Source organism: Lichenostomus cassidix, unplaced genomic scaffold, assembly GCF_008360975.1.
Source record: "Lichenostomus cassidix isolate B80296 unplaced genomic scaffold, HeHo_3.0 HiC_scaffold_739, whole genome shotgun sequence".
Taxonomy (NCBI): domain Eukaryota; kingdom Metazoa; phylum Chordata; class Aves; order Passeriformes; family Meliphagidae; genus Lichenostomus; species Lichenostomus cassidix.
In genome coordinates, this window is record NW_028148027.1 from 35,335 (window position 1) to 53,704 (window position 18,370).

The following is an 18,370-nucleotide window of genomic DNA, read 5'->3' on the forward strand; positions in this document are numbered from 1 at the left end:
ACCTGCATGGGGACCCCCAATCCCCAGACAGCCATTCCCTGTGAGTCCTCCTCCTCAGGACCTCCATTCCCTGGAGCCCCATTGCCCTGGGACACTGAGCTCCCCACATCCCCTGAGCCCCCCACACCTGGGAACACCATGTCCCCATCATGTTCACCATGTCCCCAGCCTGTCACCACCCTGCCCCCACAATGTGCCATCAACACATGGAGATGAGATGTGAACTCGCTTCCTTCCCATTCACATGTACAGCCACCACCTTGGGGCCAAGTGGCCACAGCAGACTGTGACAGCCAGCCTGGATGGCCGGGGACACTGCGATGGCCAGGAAGCTGGCACTGCTCCTGTTGGGTGAGTGCTCTGGGCACTGGGCTGATGCCCCAGGGATGGCCCTGGTGAGGCAGAGAGCAGTGGAGAGGGGGCACAGGGGAGCTGTGGGGTCCTCTGATGTCTCCAATGCCAGAAGAGCCAGTCTGTGGGGTTGGACCCTGGTTTGACTGGGGAAGTGGGGCAGCTGGAGGGACAGGAATGGGGAAAGAGAAATGGGAGGACTGAGGTGTGGGGACAGGCATCATGGGACTGGGGCAGCTGTGGGTACCGGAGACAGGGAAAAGAGGAAGCTCAGCAAGGGGCCATGCAGACAGGTGCCATCAAAATGGAATCTTGGGCACAGGACCCTGGGGATGTGGCAGTGGGGACAGGGGCTGTGGGGCTGTTGGGGGAACTTGTGCCAGCACGGTAGTGTCCCCATGGCCAGGGTGTCCACAGTGTCCCCATGTCCTGCCTCAGCCGAGGGTGGCCAAATGTCTCCATCCACGAGACCTCTGTGCCACAAGGTTGTCCCTGCAGGGACAGTGTGGGGACAGCCCCTACAACCTGTCCTCTGATGCTACTGTCCCTTCAGGGCCACCCCCACTCAGCCCCTCTCCCTTCTGCCTTCCAGCCCAGACCCTCAGCCTCGCTGGTGAGTCCCCAAGGGATGCCATGTCCCTGCCCTGCTGTCCCCAGCCCCACGGTGGCCCTGGCAGGCTGGTGTCCCCTGTCATCCGCAAGTGCTCAGACCACCCAGCTCCTTGGGGAACCCCCCTGGACACCAGCAGTGCTGTGGGACAGAGTGACACTGACCTGCCAGGGCTCAGGGACATCCGGTGACACCAGGTGGTACAAGGATGGGCGCCGCTGGTGGAAAATGGAAGGAGTCCACCAATTCCATGTCACCGAGAGTGGCACATACAAGTGTCACCAACCCGACACAGGATACAGCTCCTCCGTGAACGTCGCAAACGGTGAGGGAGGTTTGTGTCCCCTGCCTGGCACCCACGGGATCCCCGAGGGTTCTGGGTGGGCACTGCACCCTGGGTCACCTACCTCATGTGATAAGAGCCTGTCCCCTGCACATGGGGACATCCCAGAGCATCCCAGTGCAAGGGGACCTCCTGTTGGGATTGGGGACCCCTGGGTCACTCACGGTGCCATCAGGAATCCCCCAGTGTGACGTGTCCCTACTCCTCCCGCAGACGAGCTGGTGCTGCAGATGCCAGCGCGGGCTCTGCTGGAGGGGGACACGGTGACTCTGCGCTGTCGACGCTCGCGGGACAAATTGGTCACCAGGGTGCACTTCTACCGTGATACAAAGTATCTGAGGGGGCCTCTCGATGGGACTGAGCTGTCCCTGTCCCACTTGAAGGTGAACAACACTGGCAGTTATCATTGCATGGGTTGGGTGAAAAACTGGGTATCGTGGCGGGAGCTGTCGAAGGTGGTGACAGTGACAGTGCACGGTGAGCACCCCAAAACTCCACAGCCCCACAGCCTCTCCCCAGCACAGTCGGGGTCACTACCCTGTCTCCCATCTCCTTCCCAGAGCTCTTCTCGGTGCCGGTGCTGGAGCTGGAGGGTCCCCCCAAGCCCACCGAGGGATCCCCCCTGAATCTCAGCTGCCTCAGCACCCCGAGCCCCCTGCGGCCCCGAGCCCCCCTCCTGTACCTCTTCTACCGGGACGGGCAGTTGCTGGGGGGCCCGCAGGGGTCCCCGCAGCTCCTGCTGCCCGCCGTGGGGGTCTCCCACTCGGGCAGTTACAGCTGCGAGGTGCACTCCGAGGGGGGGGCCGTGCGGAAGAGCAGCGCCCGGCTCCGCATCACGGTGCGCAGTGAGTGCGGGGATGGGCACGGCACCCCCCACAGCCTCCCCGGGTACCCCAGACACAACTGGGGACCCCCATCGCTGCCCGGAGACTCCCAGCCCTCGCTGACCCCCTGCCCGGGTCTCCCCATCACTGCCCGGGTCTCCTCATCCCTTCCTGGGTTCCTCCCCGGATCCTCCCATCCTTGCCCGGCTCCCTCATATCCCCTGCCCTGGTCCCCTCTTCCCTCTCTGAGCCCACCCACCCTTCTGTCAGGTGCCCCCACTGCCCTCAGGTCCCACCATCCCTTCCCAGGTCCCTCCGGCACCGTCTGGGTCCCCAGTCCCACCCATCCCATCCTCATTGCCCCACAGCTGGTGCAGCTCCCTCAGCCCCGTCTCTGTCCCCGCAGTGCCCGTGGCCAATGCCACCATCACCCCTGGCCCCCCAGCACTCCAGGTGCACACAGGTGACCCCGTGACCCTGCGCTGCTCGGTGCAGGTGGGCTCAGCACCTGTCACCTTCAGCTGGCTGCGCAATGGGCGGGAGCTGGCCCAGGGTCCCCTCCTGGAGCTTGGGGACATCAATGTGGGACATTCTGGCATCTACCAGTGTGTGGCCACCAACCAGCTGGATGAGCACCGTGTGTTCCAGGCGCTTAGCCCAGAGGTGGTCCTGGAGGTGACACCGCGGGGACACTGGGGCACAGGTGGGTTCACATGGGGTCACTGGGGAGTTGAGGACTCCTGGGGTTCTGGGTGATCTCAGTGTCCCCCTGTGTCCCCAGCAGTGGCTATGAATGTCGGCAGGACCCTCCTGTACCTGGTGCTGCTCCTGGCTGTCATTGGGGGCTGTCACTGGTGGCACCGCCCAGGTGGGTGACAATGGGGGGTTTGGGAGTCTTGGAGTGAGGGGAAACCCTGAGAGTGTGGGGAGAGATCGGGCAGCATCCAGAGCTCCTGAGCTGGGGGAAACAGAGCCCCCAGTGACCTTGGCTGGGGGTCCTGGGTGGTGTTGGAGGGTCATCCTCTGATGTTGGGGGATCTTTCAGGGATCCTATGTGAGTTTGGGAGTTTCCTCTCCCTGCTGGGCTGGGGCTCAGAGGCTCAGGGGGTTGGGAGCACTGGGGTGGCTGGGGACACTGTGGTGCTGCAGAACTTCATGGGGTTCAGGAGTTCCTGGGGTCCAGGGGGGAATCAATGTCCTGTGGGAATCGGGGCTGCAGTGGGGATTTGGGGGTTCCATGAGGATTTGAGGGTCCCGTGGGGATTTGGGGATCCCGTGGGTGGTTGCTTGGAGCTCCCGAGGTTCCAGGAAGGTTCAGGGGTCTCGGGGACCCCTCAGTCACCTCCTCCGCTTTTCCCTGCAGCCTCCAGGAAGTCCCAGGACAGGTGAAGGGGGCTCCGGCCATGACTGCCCTTTCCCCTCTCCCCAGACCCCCTCAGACACCCCTGATCCCCGCAGGGCCCCCCCGGAGCCCCCGGAGGAGGGGGAGGTACTGGACACCCCCATGGAGGGCACTGAGAGGTCAGGGGGTGAGTACGGGAGGGGACAGAGACAGGGACAGGGACAGCGACAGGGACACGTCACCCACAGCTGTCACCCCAACGAGGGTCCCCACAACTGGTGTCTCTCGCAGGGTCCCCAGGGCGTTCCCCCGGCACTGTCCCCCCTCGGGATCCACAAGTGACCAACGCGGAGCTGTCAGGACCCTGCGAGGGACAGCAGGACCCGAGTGCCACCTACGAGAATGTGCTGTGACACTGGGGAGACTGAGAGACACTGGCGGCACTGAGGGACATCGAGTCTCCACACAGGTCACTTACTTCATAGTACCCAAAGAAGCTGCCCGTTCCCCACTGCCAGGGCGGCACAGGACCCTTTTCCCTCTTACTGCACACAAAGCGCAGCTTTTTCATTAAAGCGGAGAAATGGGGTTTGTTTGTTCAGCTCTGTCTGTTCTTCTCAGGAAGGAGAAGGGTCCAGTTAAGGCTGTTGAGCAGATCCTTGAGGGACGTGCATGATTTTTGGGGTTCTCTCAGGCCCCTGGGGAGGGTGAAAAAATTATCAATTGGGGCATTTCCGGACTGGTTCCCTCGCAGCTGCACCGAGAGCCCCGAGAGCCCCGGGACGGAGCCGGGGACAGCCTGAGGTGTCCCCCGAGCCCAGCCCAGCCCCGCCGCAGCCCTGCCCGGTGCCCCCCGGTGCCCAAAGCCCCGCAGCCGGCGCTCCCCGAGCGGCTCTGAGCCCCGCAGCTGCTGCGGAGCCTCGGCCGGGCTCAGCCCTGGGGCGGGCGGGGGGCGCCGGGAGGGAGGGAGCGGGAGGCTGGGGGAGAGCAGGGAGCCCGGCAGGAGCCGCCGGGCCTGCGGGAGCGGAGTGCTGGGCTCGGTCACCGGGGCAGGTGGCGCTGCCATGGCGCTGCGAGTGGCGCGACTGTCCCGGGCTGCGGCAGCGACGGTGGCCATGTGTCCGGAGCGGCTGGGACAGCGTGTCCGGAGCCACTGTCGCCATGTGTCGGGACCGACTGTTGCTATGGCAACGCCCCCAACAGCTCCGGCACTCGGGGTGTCCTGGAATGGGCGGAGGGAGGAGCAGAGCACCCCAGAATTGGGAAAGGCAAATCCAAGGGATGGCAGAGATGGAATTGCAGCAGCCAAGAGGAGCCAGAGGCTGCGAGAGGAACAACCCTGCAGGCAGCAAGCGCAGGGAGGAAGGAGGGGAACGAGGGGCTCCGGGTGCCTGAGTGGAGATTCCCTGGAGCTCGTGGGGATCCCCAGGGAGCAGAGACCTCCCTGCAGCCCTGCAGGATCCCCCAGTGCAGTAGGGGATGCCTGAAGGGTGCTGTGAGCCCGTGGGAAGCCCCCACTGGAGCAGTGCCTGAGAGGTGTTTCACTTCTCATTTTTCAGCTCTGATTTGATTGATGTTAAATTCAATTAACTTCCCCAAGTTGTGTCCGTTTTGCCCATGGCAGTGCTCAGGGAATGAGCCCTCCCTGCCCTTCTCTCAGTACCCAACTGGGTAGGGTTTGTCATCCCCAGGATGTGTCTCTCTCATAACATGGACCCCACAGGACAGGACTCTCCTGGATGTGCTGCGTCCAGGGCAGAACCCAACCCCCCTCTGACTCTCAGTGTAAATGGCCTCTTCCTTCTGCTGCAGGAATGAGAAAGTGAAAGAGTTGGGGAGGTACTGCCAGACACCCCCATCCCCCATAGCCCCCCTCATCTCTCCCTGAAGCCCTCACACTCCCCTTCCCCTCCCTTGGGTACCCCCAACCCGTTCCATGCTATGGTGCTGCCTGGGTTCATCGAGGCACAAACCTCGGGGCCAAGGGGCATGAAAGTGAAAGTTAGGAAAGTAAGGAAGGAAATGGGAATATGTTGGAAGTTAGGATTTTTCCTTTTGTTTTCTTTCTCTTAGGGAATTTTGTCCTGTTTCATTGCTAAGAGACAATAATGATCAGTATTTAAGAGAGACAAAAGATATACCCATGGTGGTGGGGAGAGGAGAGAACCTGGCCGCACCGCTTTTACCTGAGGGCTTTCTCTTGGAGTGGCAGAGCTCCCATGAGACTTGAGCCAGGGATAGGGGGCTGAACACTGCTTCTAGCTCACTGTTGCTCTCTGGGCATTGGAGTGGACGGTGCTGTTTCCTGCCAAGAGGGTTCTCTGAGACTGCTGGAGCCCAGCTCTGTACTACCTCTTCCTTACTGTGGGTGAGGCATTGTTTGTAAGAGCAGCAGTTGAACTGGGACCTTATTAACACCAAATTCTGCTGGGAAGGAATTTTACCATCGACTCCAGTGTCTCATGGGAAAACCCGGGACTCTGACCCCCTTCCCCCCTACTAGAGCACGGGTCTCCCTGGCTGTGTCAAGCAGCTGCTACGGAGGAGCCTGGCTGTGGCTGCCTAGCTCTGCTGCTTTTCTGCCATTGCCTTGGGCTTTTTCTGTTGTGCTGTAACCCCACACCCCCTGCCTGCTGGGACACACCGTGGCTCCTGCCACAGTTGCGGAGTTTGTGCCACTTCTTGCTTGCTACCCCGGGCGAGCCAGCCCCTGCTGCCCCAGCTGCTGGTCTGAGGTTCCTGGTACAGCCCATTCCATAATCCAGCCTGCTCCACCATCCTGCCCACTCTATCATCCAGACCATTCCATCATCCAGACCATTCTATCATCCAGCCCATTCTACCATCCAGCCCGCCCTCCATTACCACGTGAGAGACGTGGCTGAACCCACGCCACAGCTCCCCCTGCAGCCGTGGGGGAATCATTGCACCTGCCCTGCCTGGCTGGAAGCCAACAGTGTCCCTGCCGGCTGTGACTGGCAACAAACTGCACCAAAGGGGAGAGTCCTTGACAGCTAAGAGAATGCTATTACTTGTTTCTGGCTTTGTTTGTTGTTGCTGCTGTTGTTGCTGTTTGTTTGCCTTTTTATAAACACTAGTAAAGAACTGTTACTCCTTTTCCCATATCTTTGCCCGAAAGCCCCTTAATTTCAAAGTTAAAACAATTTGGAGGGAAAGGGTGTCATAGTCTCCATATCAAGGGAGGTTCCCAACTTCTTGGCAGACACCTGTTTTTCAAACCGAGACAGCCACCTATCCTGGCAGCTTTCACCTGACAGCAATCCTTGCACGTTTGCAATTTTAGGAGGTGGAATTCCAATTTCCTCCCCAGGTGCCTCGAGACCTCCTGGCCTTGAAGAACGGCTCTTTCCCACAGGAGAGTGTTTTGATTTAAAAGACAAATATCTGCCAAGGAAGGGAGCAACCTGGAAGGGAAAAAAGACCCCTCCCTCGAAGTTTTTATAACTTCAAAATTCCGGGGCTTCCAGACAAAAATGTAGAAAAAGGAATAACAGTTCTTTACTAGAAAATACATAGAACAGAACAGAGCAACACAATTACAGAAGTCTCCCACCCACTCAGTGCTGTTTTTCCCCTTTGGTGTACTTAGGACCATGGCCGGCAATGGGCTTGGCTGGTGCCAGCCAGGGGGACCAACAGGGATGCACCGGGAGCTGTGGGGTGTGAATGCATGGGATCATTAGGATATGGATGTGTGGGGGCTGTGGGACGTGGATGTCTGGGATTCACAGGTCATGGATGCATGGGAGCTAAGGGACATGGATGTGTGGGAACTGTGAGACAGGAATGCATGGAAGCCATGGACACATGGAAGCCATGGACACATGGGAGCTGTGGGACATTGTGGCAGCACAGACTCTTTCCCATGGGAATTTTCTCTTCTTCATCCTGTGTTGTTATAAATAAAGATAAAGTTTGGATGTTATTGAAATGGTCTCTGGAAGATAGGCAGTTCAAGCCTGGCCAAGCGGCCTAGGGGGAGGTTTTGAATTGGCCCAATCCACATGACCTCTGAAAGTCTATATAAGTTCTAAAAATTAAATAATAAAATCAGATTTGTGCCACCTGTGACCCTGCCTCATTCTTTCACTCTGCTAGCGGTTCAACAGCAACAGGACACGGATGTTTGGGAGTTGTGGGATATGGATGCCCTAGAGTCATGGGACAAGACCATGTGGGAGCCATGAGACATGGATGGCAAGGGGGATTTACGGGACATGGATCCATGGAAGCCACAGACCAGGGATGTGCAGAAGCCACAGGAGGTGGATTCATTGGGAGCTGTGGCCATGGATGTGTGGGAGCTGTGGGCCATGGATGTGTGGGAGCCATGGGACACGGACATTTGGGAGCTGTGAATGTGTTTGGGTTGCAGGCCAGGGAAGCAGAGCTGCTGCAGGACGCGGGGGCATGGGAGCTGTAGGATAAGGACATGGGAGAGCCATGAGATAAGGCCAGGTGGGAGCTGCAGGACCTGTGAATCCTCTGGGGGAGGCTGTGGCACCAGGGGCCAGGAGGGAACCCAGGGGAACAGGACATCCTGCTCCACATGGGCAGCATAGAACTTTTCTGGGGGGGGGACAACCTGTGAGGGGGGTCGAGGATGGAGTGACAAACCCAGTGACCTCACACAGCCACACTATGATGTCACAGCATGGCCTGTGATGCCATAAAGCTGCTCTGTGATGTCACAGTCCACTCTGTGATGTCACACCACCAGCCTGTGTTGTCACAGTCCACCCTGTGATGTCTCATAGCCCCCTTATGTGATGTCAGAGTCTGCTCTAGGAATCCTTGGCACAGATTCTCTCAGGAGAATCTGTGGGATTCAGGGAGCTGTAAGGGCGTGGCTGGGCTTTGGCAGAACTGTTGTGGAGACAGAGGGAGTTCCACAGCTCAATCCCTGGCCTGGCCTCTCCCAGGACCCTTCTGCTGTGGGGCTACTGAGGATGCAAGAACAACAGGGACCAATGGACACCTCCACAGGGCCCCATTGGCAACACAGCCCTGACTGGGACTGCGGGACCTCATCCTTGAGATGAGCCGTGACCTGGAGAGCTGGGAGTACTCAGCCAGGCTTGCTGACCCTTTTTCTTGGTTTGAAAGAGAGGTGTCTGCTAAGGAAGGTGGGAACCTTCCTGGAATGGAAAATATGACCCCCTTCTCTCCAATTTTTTATAACTTTGAAATTACAGGGCTTTCAGGCCCTGGGAAAGAAATAACAGATCTTTACTAGAATATATATAAAAAGGAAAACAAACAACAACAATGGCAGCAACAACAAGCAAAAAGAGAATCCCAATAGCAGCCTTCTGTCGGTTGTCAGGCACTGCAGCGACGTGGTCCCAAAGGCAGCTCCCCCACGCTTCAAAGTGGGGTAAGCTGCTCCAAGCCAAAAACACGCCTGGAATGCATGCAGCAGCGGCAAACTGCAGGGCCGCTAGAGACGCGGTTTGCTGTGGAGGCGCAGCAGTTTAAGAAGTGCAGGATCTCGATTTGAGGTTTCCAGGAGGTTTATTAAGGCCCATAAAGGGAGGGTTAGGGGATGGTGGGGAGGGGAGACGGGGGGATGTGTGGGGTCCCGGAAAGCCTAAATCGCACACCCAGGGTCCGGCAACTGCAGGGGGTTATCAGGAGGGGCATGAGGGGCGGAGGACTCATATGAGCCAACCAGGGAAAGCCAGAGGGAAGGCGTTAAGGAGGGGAAGAATCATACACAAAAGTCCTGTAATACATTGCAACAAAGCACTTTCCCCTTTGGTGCAGTTACAGTCACAGCCAGCAGGGAAGCTGTTGGCTCCTGGCTGGGCAGGGCAGGTGCGGTGATTCCCCCGCAGCTGCAGGGGGCGCTGTGGTGCGAGCTCAGCCACCTCTCCCCGTGGTTAACAGCGGCTCAGGTGACAAGGGGGAGCAGAGATGGCTTCCCCTGCACAACTCGCGGTAGCAGCCATGCCACTCCAGGTGGCAAACTGCACTGTAGCAGGAGCCTCACAGCAGTGGGCTGGAACAGCAGAGGTCAGCAGACCCCCAGGGGCTGTGAATCAAAGTGTAGCAACAACTGTAAAGCTGTGGCAGAAGCAGCAGGGGGTCCTGGCAGACACTGGGTGTTGAGCTAAAGTGTAGCAAAAAACCCTGAAGCAGTGGCAGAAGCAGCTGGACAGGGGCAGGGAATTGCTCCCTTGCACAGCTCGCTGGCCATGGCTGGTCCCAAGGCCCGGCTGCTGTGCAGAGGGAACAGCCCAGCGGGGTAGGGAGTGCTCCCAGCTCCCGGGTTCAGCTCTGGGTTCCCAAGCAGCAGAGGAGCAGAGAAGCAAGCCGGCAAGACCTGATTATGGTGCTGAAAGAAAAAATAAACAAGAGGGAAAAAAACCCCAAAACCACAGGGCAACAGGCTCTCAGGTCAGATTCACCCACAGTGTGTGTGCCCATCGTGTTGATCACCCCACCGTAAGAAAGAGCAGCCCCAGGTCCTCAACTTCCTCGCAGGATCCCCAAGCCGGGGGGCAGGCGGGGGGCAGCGACAATTCCGGACAGAAAACAAACACAAAAACATCTATGGGATATAAACCATCCCCAAGACAAATCCCGTTCCTAAACCACAACAGAGCTGAACAAACACAATTTATGCCAGTTTAAACAAAAAGCTGCATTTTTGGCCCAACAGCAGAGAAATGGATCTTGTGTCCTCTTGGCACTGGGAAGAGGGATGGAGAGCCACTGGGTGGCAAAGGAGAGGAACTGGGAAGGGGAATAAGGAGCACCTGGGGGTACTGGGAGCAGTGCCAGGAGGGAATGGGAAAATTTCAGATGGTACTGGGAGCACTGGGATGGAGAATGGCAACCCAGTGGAGGTACTGGAAGGGGGATGGGGGAGCCTCTGAGGGTACGGAGAGGGGGAATGGGGAGCACTGGGTGCCTTGTGCAGCCCCACATGGGAGCCCCCCAGCCATGAACATCTGCCCATGTAGGTTGGGCACCCCCAGGAACCATGGGGAACAAAAACCACACATGTAGGTACCCATGGGTGGGAACCTCCAGTGCCCCCCAAGTCACCCCTGGTGCCACACCACATTCTCATAGATGTCACTGGGGTTTTCATGTGGCCCATGGAGTCCTGGAAGCTTCACATAGGTCACCAGGTGTGGGACAACACCGTGGAGCCCTGTGAGAGAGAAACAGCAGTTAGGGGGACCCAGATGGGGGGTGACACTCAGGAGTGACGTGTCCCTGGTCCCTCTCCTGTACTCACCTCCCACCCTCTCAGTGCCCATGGTGTGGGTGTCCAGCACCTCCCCCTCCTCCAGGGGGTCCAGAGACTCCAGGGGGGCTCTGTGGGGGATGAGAGGGTGATTGATGGGTGTCTGGGGAGGGGGAAAAGAGAGTCATGGCTGGATCCCCCCACTCACCTGTTCTGGGGCCTCCTGGTGACTGCAAGGAAAAGGGGAGGGGGTGATCATGGGATCCCATGGGCCCCCAACTCCACCTGGGATTTTGAATGCCCATGGGACCCCTGAACCCCCACCAGACCTTTGATTCCTACTGGACAGCTAAGCCCTCCTGCACCCAAAACCACCCCCGAGGAGCCCCAGAAGACCCGAGCCACCCAGGTACTCCAAACCAGCCCCGGGACCCCTGAACCCCCACAGGACCCCTGATTCTTCACAGGACCCCTGAGCACCCCTGCAGCCCCCCAGAACCCCAAGAATAGAATGTAAAGAACACTCCAAACTCCCCCAGGATCCCTGAAGATCCCTCAACATCCCTGCATGGCTCTCCAACACCTCCCCAAAACCCCCAGGAGCTCCCAGTGCTCCTCAATATTTCCAAGCCTCTTCCTGGGACATATCAGAACCCTCCAAAATGTCCCCAAACATCTGAGCAGCCCAAGCAAAGGTCACTGGGGGCTCAGCTTCCCCCAAGTCAGAGCTTTTCATGCTGCCCCATTGGCGGCAGCCTGAAGACTTCCCCCCACTTCCTGTAGGACCTTATCCACCCCCACTGTCACCCACCTATGTGGTGCCACCAGTGACAGCCCCCGATGACAGTCAGGAACAGGAGCAGGAAAAGGAGGGTCCTGCCGACGTTCACAACCACTGCTGGGGATGGTGGGGGACACATCAGGATCACTACTCACCTCAGGAGTCTTGCACCCCCCGTGACCCCGTATGACCCCACCTGTGCCCCAGTGTCCCTGCGGTGTCACCTCCAGGGCCAGCTCTGGGCTGAGTGCCTGGAACACACGGTGCTCATCCAGCTGGTTGGTGGCCACACACTGGTAGGTGCCAGAATGTCCCACATCGATGTCCCCGAGCTCCAGGAGGGGACCCTGGGCCACTTCCTGCCCATCATGCAGCCAGGTGAAGGTGACAGGTGCTGAGCCCATCTGCACCGAGCAGTGCAGGGTCACGGGGTCACCTGCGTGCACCTGGAGTGCCGGGGGGCCAGGGGTGATGGTGGCATTGGCCACGGGCACTGCGGGGACAGAGACGGGGCTGAGGGTGGGGGAGGGGCTGGTATTAGGTGTGGGGGGAGGGAGATGGGGTAAGGGGGAACACGGCATGATGGGTGGGATAGGTAATGTTGCGAGTGGGTCACTCCCAGCCTAAGGGTTCCACTGCCCCAGGATGTTCACATGCAGCTGCGGGCTCTTGGCCACATAGTCCCTGTCACTGAACCAGAACTGGTAGTGGCCATTGTCCTTGTCCCCAATATGGCACAGCTCCTAGCAGGCCAAGTGCCCAGTGGCATGGCCACGCCCCTCTGGTGTCAGAAGAAGGACATAGAACCTGTCACTGCAGCCACTGCGCAACTCAGCACCGGGCAGTCACCCAGTGCCACCTGTCCCTGCCAACAGGGACACCCTCAAGAGAAGGACCCCTGCAGGGGGAATGTGGTGCAGTGGGACGCCAGGATAGACTGGGGACATCAGGAAACACTGAAGGACCTCGGGAGAGTCAAAGGGGGTAGAGACCCCAGTGAGGAAGAAGGGGACCCAGAGATGTGTGGATAGCTTGGAAAGTTTCCCTAGGGAATGAAGGGGAATTCAGGGAGGAGAGACCTGGAGAGGGATGGGCGGGACCCCAGGGAGGAACGTGGGGATGCAGGGCATCATGAAGGACATCAGAGAGGTAGGTGAACTCAGGGAGGGATGAGGGGACCTGGGGCTGTGGTGGAAGTATCTGAGAAAGGATGGGGCAACCCAGGCAGGGCATCAGGGAGGGCTGGGGGTACCGTGCAAGGCCTGGAGTAACTGGGGAGTCTGTGGGGGTTGCCGTGCCCATCCCCGCACTTGCTGCGCACCGTGACGCGGAGCCGGGCGCTGCTCTTCCGCACGGCCCCCCCCTCGGAGCGCACCTCGCAGCTGTAACTGCATGAGTGGGAGACCCCCACGGCAGGCAGCAGGAGCTGCAGGGACCCCTGCGGGCCTCCCAGCAACTGCCTGTCCCGGTAGAAGAGGTGCAGGAGAGGGGCTCGGGGCCGCAGGGGGCTGGGGGTGCTGAGGCAGCTGAGATTCAGGGGGGATCCCTCAGTGGGCTCGGTGGGACCCTCCAGCTCCAGCACCGGCACCGAGAAAAGCTCTGGGAAGGAGATGGGAGAGGAGGGTTGGTGATCCGGAATGAACAGGGCACAAGCCGTAGGAGTGTTGGGTTTTTCGGTATTGGGGTATCAGGGTAGGTTGTGCAGTGCATGGGGGTGTTGATGTATGGGGGTGTTGGCTGTGGGGGTGCTCACCGTGCATTGTCACTGTCACTGTCACTGACTTCTCCCACCACTGTGATGTCCCGAAGCTCACTTGACCACCACAGTGGTAGTGACCGCTGTGGTGCTGCTGCAGGGGGGACAGGGACAGCTTCATCCCATGGAGAGGCCCCCCTACTGCCTTCTCATCATGGTAAAATTGCACTCTGGTGAGCGAGTGGTTCCTCGAGCTCCGGCAGCGCAGTGTCACAGTGTCCCCCTCCAGCAGTGTCCTTGCCGGCACCTGCAGCACCAGCGAATCTGCAGGACAGCAGGTTCTTGTCTCACTGAGGGGAATCTGGGTGGCCCAGGGTAGGAGTCCCCATGGCACCATGAACCAATGGGGAGAGCTTCCATTGCCCTGTGGGCTGCCACGGACACAAGGGAGGACACCATGGCACCAGGGGACACCTCTGGAACCCCATTACACTGGGATATGGTGGTGTGCCCTGGGATGCACTGGGATGACTCCAGTGTGCAGGGAATGGGATCTTGTCACACAAGAGGTGTGAGACCACCCATGGACAGGAGCCCACCAAGACCCTCTCGGTGACACCCATCCCCCCTCACCATTTAAGACGCTCACGGTGGGGCTGAGCCCAGAGCCTGGTCTGTCACACTTGTAGGTGCCACTCTCAGTGACAAGGAAGTGGTTGCCTCCCTTCTTGCCCCAGCGCTGCCCATCCTTGTACCAGGTGGTGGCACCAGGGGTCCCTGAGCCCTGGCAGGTCAGTGTCACTCTGTCCCACAGCACCGCTGGTGTCCAGGGGGGATCCACGAGGAGCTGGGTGGTCTGGGCACCTGCGAGTGACAGGGGACACCAGCCTGCCAGGGCCACCGCGGGGCTGGGAACAGTGGGGCAGGGACATGGCATCCCCCTGGGGACTCACCAGCAATGCCGAGGGTCTGGGCTGGAAGGAAGAAGGAAGAGGGGATGAATGGGTTCAGCCCTTTCATGACAGTGGCACCTAGGGACAGGGTACTCAGGTACTGAGGACAGCTGTCCTCAGACTGTCCCTGGGGACATGGGTTTGGCACAGTGGTCTTAGGGACAGGGACACCTCAGCCATCTTTGACTGAAGCAGGACATGGGGACACTGTCCCAACCCCAGACATCGGCACACCAGAGCTACCCTGTGCTGGCACAGGTCACCTCCACCCAGCTCCACAGCCCCTGTCCCCACAGCCACATCCCCATGGCCCTGTGCCCATGATCCCATTCCAATGGCAACTGTCCCCATGGCCCCATCCTTATAGTGCTTGTCCCCTTATCCCTGTCCCTGCATCCCTGTCCCCCTGTCCATGTATCCATAGCTGCCCCAGCCCCAGGTTCCTTTCACCATTATCCTTGCCCCCACATCTCTCTCCCACTGTTCCTGTCCCCACATCCCAGTTCTCCTTCTCCCTCTGTTCCTCTGTCCCCACAGCCACCCCATGATCCCAGTCACACCAGTGTCCACCCCATGGAGTGGCTCTGCTGGTGCTGGGAACCTCAGGGGACCCCACAGACCCCCTGTGCCCCCTCCCCACAGCTCTCTGCCTCACCAGGCTCATCCCTGGGGCATCAGCCCTGTTCCCAGGGCACTCACCCCACAGGAGCAGTGCCACCTTCCTGGCCATCCTGGTGTCCATGGCCATCCAAGCTGGCTGTCACACACTGCTGGGGCCACCTGTCCCCTGGGTGGCGGCTCTTCATCTGAAGGGGAAGGAAGCACGGTCAGCTGTCATCCCCATGTGTTGGCTGCTCATGGTGGGGACAGGGTGGGGACAGGGTGGGGACATGGTGGGACATGGTGGGAGGGACAAGGGAGTCCCAGGAGTGAGGAGCTCAGGGATGGTGGAGAGCTCAGGATGGGTGTCCCCGGCATGGGAGTCCCAGGGGAACTTGGGTCTCAGGGATGGGGGTGCCTAGGGACTGAGGGGCCCTGCTAGAATGGGGGTCCTGGGGCCACAGGCATTGGAAATCCCAGGATGGGGGTCTTAGGGCGGGGGACATATGAAATGGTGTTCCCAGGGTTGGGGGTCCCCAGAGAATGGGGGTACCAAGGACAGGGATTTGCTAAGTGGGTCACAGCTTCTTCACTGGGTGCCTCTGATTTTGGGGTGACCCAAGGTCTGGTGCAGCTCTGCCAGGATGCTCATAGCCTCGGGGGGTACCACAAGGAGGTCCTACTGGCTCCAGGACTATGCCCCCCAACCCAGCCCTGGGGCTTTTTCTTCTCTGTATGTCCTTTTTTCCTTTGTTTCCCTCACTTTTGCACCTCAGCCCCAATTCTCCTCTGCTCAGTTCCTGGCTCAACGATCCCAGGGAGCACCTGAGCAGGTAACGGTTTGGGGGGACATTAGGGATGGGGGAAAAGGGGTACAGGGGATTCAGGGAGGGGTGGAGAGGAGCTGTGGGGGCTGGAGGTGTCCAGCTGTGCCCCCCAACACTTTCACTTTGCTGCAGCAGAAGGAAGAGGCTGTTCATGATGAGAATCAGATGGGGGTGGTGGGCAGGTTCAGTCCTTGGGGGACACATCCAGGAGGGTCCTGTCCTAGGGGCGTCCCTCTTCTGGGGGTGACACATCCTGGGGGAGTGCAGGTAGAGGTAGGTAGAGGTGGGGCACATTCCAGCCAGGGGGGTCCTGCCATGGGGAATGGCAGTTCTGGAGATGTCCCTGGACACAGTCATTGGGGGGTCCCTGTTGCAGGGATGGCACATCCTGGGCATGCCTGTCCAGCAAACACTGGAGTTGATCCATGGCACAGCCCCACTGCACAGGGATGGGCATTGGCCAGCCCTGCTCTGGCCAGCCCCAGGGGCAGCCAGCACCTGAGGCTTCCACCTGCCCCCTTGGCTTTGATTCTCACAGCTTTGGAGCTGCTCAAAGGTGAGAATTGTGTGGGGGAAAAAGGCCTGGCTGTGGTTTGCTCAGCTCTGCAAGAAGCACAAAAACCAAATCGAGCTCAAAGCTCAAGCAGTGGCTCTGTGAGGATCTTTGATGGTTTTCAGAGCAGGGCTGGGTGGAAACCAACCGTGCAGGGGCAGCTGTGAGGGAACCAGTCCAGAAATGCAGCAATTGATCATTTTGTCCCTGTTGCCCAGCGACAGAGAGAGCCGCAAAACTCTGCAAAGACAGCAACGATCTGCTCAACAACCTGACCTGGACCCTCTTCCTTCCTGGCTCAAGCATGCAGCCCTTTGGAAGCTCCCAGAAAGAATGTTTTCTTGCTGCAGCTGCCAGACAAGATGGAAAAGTGTGGAACTATCGAGCATTAGCTCTGCCCTGTGGTCATGCTCGTGCTGTGGGGGGTGACCCTGGCTGGATTCCAGATGTCCCCAAAGCTGCTCCATCCTGCCCTCCTCATCTGCATAGGGCACTGGGAAGAGAACAAACGTCTCCACCGTTGGGAAAAGGGCAGGGAGGGCTCAGTTCCTGAGCACCATCATGGGTAAAAGGGACTTGAGTTGGGAAAATTAATTGAGTTTATTATCCATGAAAATGGAAAATATGAAAAGTGAAACACATCTTTAAAACACCTTCCACCTGTGGGAACTGCTCCAATGTGGGCTTCCCATGGTCTCACAGCCCCCTTGGGTATCTTCTGCTTAGCCAGGGACTCCTGCAGGGCTGCAGGGAGGTCTCTGCTCCCTGGGCACCCCACGGGATTGCAGGGAATCTCCACATGGCACCTGGAGCCACTCATTCCCCTCCTTCCTCCCTGCGCTCGCTGCCTGCAGGGTTGTTCCTCTCTCAGCCTCTGGCTCCTCTTGGCTGCCACAATTCCATCTCTGCCATCCCTTGGGTTTGCCTTTCCCAACTCTGGGGGAACCCTGCCCCTCCCCCCGCCGGTTCCAGGACTTCCCTCGAGTTCCAGGATCAGTTGGGCTCGTTGTCATGGCAACAGTCGGTTCCGACACATCGCGACAGTGGCTTCAGCCATGCTGTCACAGTCGGTTAGGACACATCACCCTGCGACAGCCCCGGCACTCGCTGAGCTATGGCAGCTGCCATCTGTGCCAAGGCTCTGAACCTCCAAGCCTCTGTCCTGGCACCTCCCCAGGGTCCCTGGTCCTCCTCCATCTCAGGACCTCCCTCCTGGCCTCCATCACCCTCTCCCCCTGTGCCACCCACCAGCTGCAGGGTCCTTGGCAGAGGCTCCAGAGCAGCTGCAGGGATCAGATGCTGTTTGGGGAGTGCTGAGTATGGGGCTTTGGGCACCGGGGAGCACCGGGCAGGGCTGGAGCTGGGAGTGGGGTGAGGATGTTGTGGGGAATGGGGGTGTCTGGCTGTGCCACCACCAACGCTTTCACTTTCTTCCCCTGCTAGTCCAAGATGGGCCTGAGCTGTCAGTCCTGGCTGCTTTTGTCTGGCAGCAATCCTGAGACGTTTGCAGTTTTAGGAAGGTGGAATTCCATTTTTGGCCAAGGAAACCTTGGCTGAGAAGGATGGCTCTTCTCCATAGGAAGGAAAGGCTTCCACCTCTTTGTCTTGGAGACATCATGGATGTGGCCCCTGGGAGTCCAAGGGCAGCCAGATCTGTTGGTCCTGGCAAGTTTCATTTGGGAACGAACTTCGTATGATCACAATTTTCAGCAGAAGGATCCCACTTTCAGCTGTGTGTGCCTGGACTAGAAGAATGGCTCTTTCCCACAGGAAATTGTCTTGGTTTAGAAGACAAATGTCTGCTGAGAATGGCAGGAACCTTCCTGGAATAGAAAGAAGACCCCTCCCTCCAAATTATTTTAACTTTGAAAATATGGGGCTTTCAGGCATAAATGTAGAAAAAAGAATAACAGTTCATTGCTAGAAAATAAATAGAACAGAACAGAATGGAACAGACAGGACGACATAATAAAAATAGCTTTTAACACTGAGCGCTATTTTTTCTCCTGTGGTGTGGTTAAGACCACAGCTGGCAGGAAGCTGTGGAGGCTTCAAGAGGCAAAGGCTGCAGAAACTCACTCGTAGCTGTCAGGGGGTTCTAATGCAAGCTCAGAACTTCCCTGGGTGGTAACAACTGGCCTTGGCATGAGAGGGAAAGAAGGGGGTGCTTCCCCCTCAAACCCACACAGGCCATGTCCAGTCTCAGCACTGGACATTGCCCAAATCTGAGTCAGCAGGGGCAGCCAGGATCCTCTGGCCAGCAGCGGGCAC

The 18,370-nt window shown here is 58.7% G+C and overlaps 2 protein-coding genes across 2 annotated transcripts; one reads left to right on the forward strand and one right to left on the reverse strand.

Moving 5' to 3' along the window:
• Positions 1-1,438: 1,438 nt before the first annotated feature.
• Positions 1,439-2,784, forward strand: LOC146420281 (Fc receptor-like protein 6). Its single transcript, XM_085048435.1, has 4 exons — positions 1,439-1,781; positions 1,865-2,149; positions 2,535-2,681; positions 2,777-2,784. The coding sequence occupies exons 1-4, from the start codon at positions 1,535-1,537 to the stop codon at positions 2,782-2,784; spliced, it is 687 nt and encodes a 228-aa protein (XP_084904561.1). The 5' UTR covers positions 1,439-1,534.
• Positions 2,785-10,540: 7,756 nt separating this feature from the next.
• Positions 10,541-14,271, reverse strand: LOC146420282 (Fc receptor-like protein 4). Its single transcript, XM_085048436.1, has 7 exons — positions 13,800-14,271; positions 13,224-13,490; positions 11,667-11,963; positions 11,501-11,587; positions 10,898-10,919; positions 10,741-10,820; positions 10,541-10,653 (listed from the first exon to the last, which is right to left on the reverse strand). The coding sequence occupies exons 1-7, from the start codon at positions 14,101-14,103 to the stop codon at positions 10,541-10,543; spliced, it is 1,170 nt and encodes a 389-aa protein (XP_084904562.1). The 5' UTR covers positions 14,104-14,271.
• Between the last annotated feature and the right edge of the window lie 4,099 nt (positions 14,272-18,370).

Coding starts and splice junctions, on each gene's coding strand:
- LOC146420282 (XM_085048436.1), bottom strand. CDS start 14,103: ATGCCATGTCCCTGCCCCACTGTTCCCAGCCCCGCGGTGGCCCTGGCA. Junction 13,491..13,799: donor CACCGTGAGCGTCTTAAATG/GTGAGGGGGGAT, acceptor GCTGTCCTGCAG/ATTCGCTGGTGCTGCAGGTG. Junction 10,654..10,740: donor GGGCACTGAGAGGGTGGGAG/GTGAGTACAGGA, acceptor TCTCTCTCACAG/GGCTCCACGGTGTTGTCCCA.
- LOC146420281 (XM_085048435.1), top strand. CDS start 1,535: ATGCCAGCGCGGGCTCTGCTGGAGGGGGACACGGTGACTCTGCGCTGT. Junction 1,782..1,864: donor GGTGACAGTGACAGTGCACG/GTGAGCACCCCA, acceptor TCTCCTTCCCAG/AGCTCTTCTCGGTGCCGGTG. Junction 2,150..2,534: donor GCTCCGCATCACGGTGCGCA/GTGAGTGCGGGG, acceptor CTGTCCCCGCAG/TGCCCGTGGCCAATGCCACC.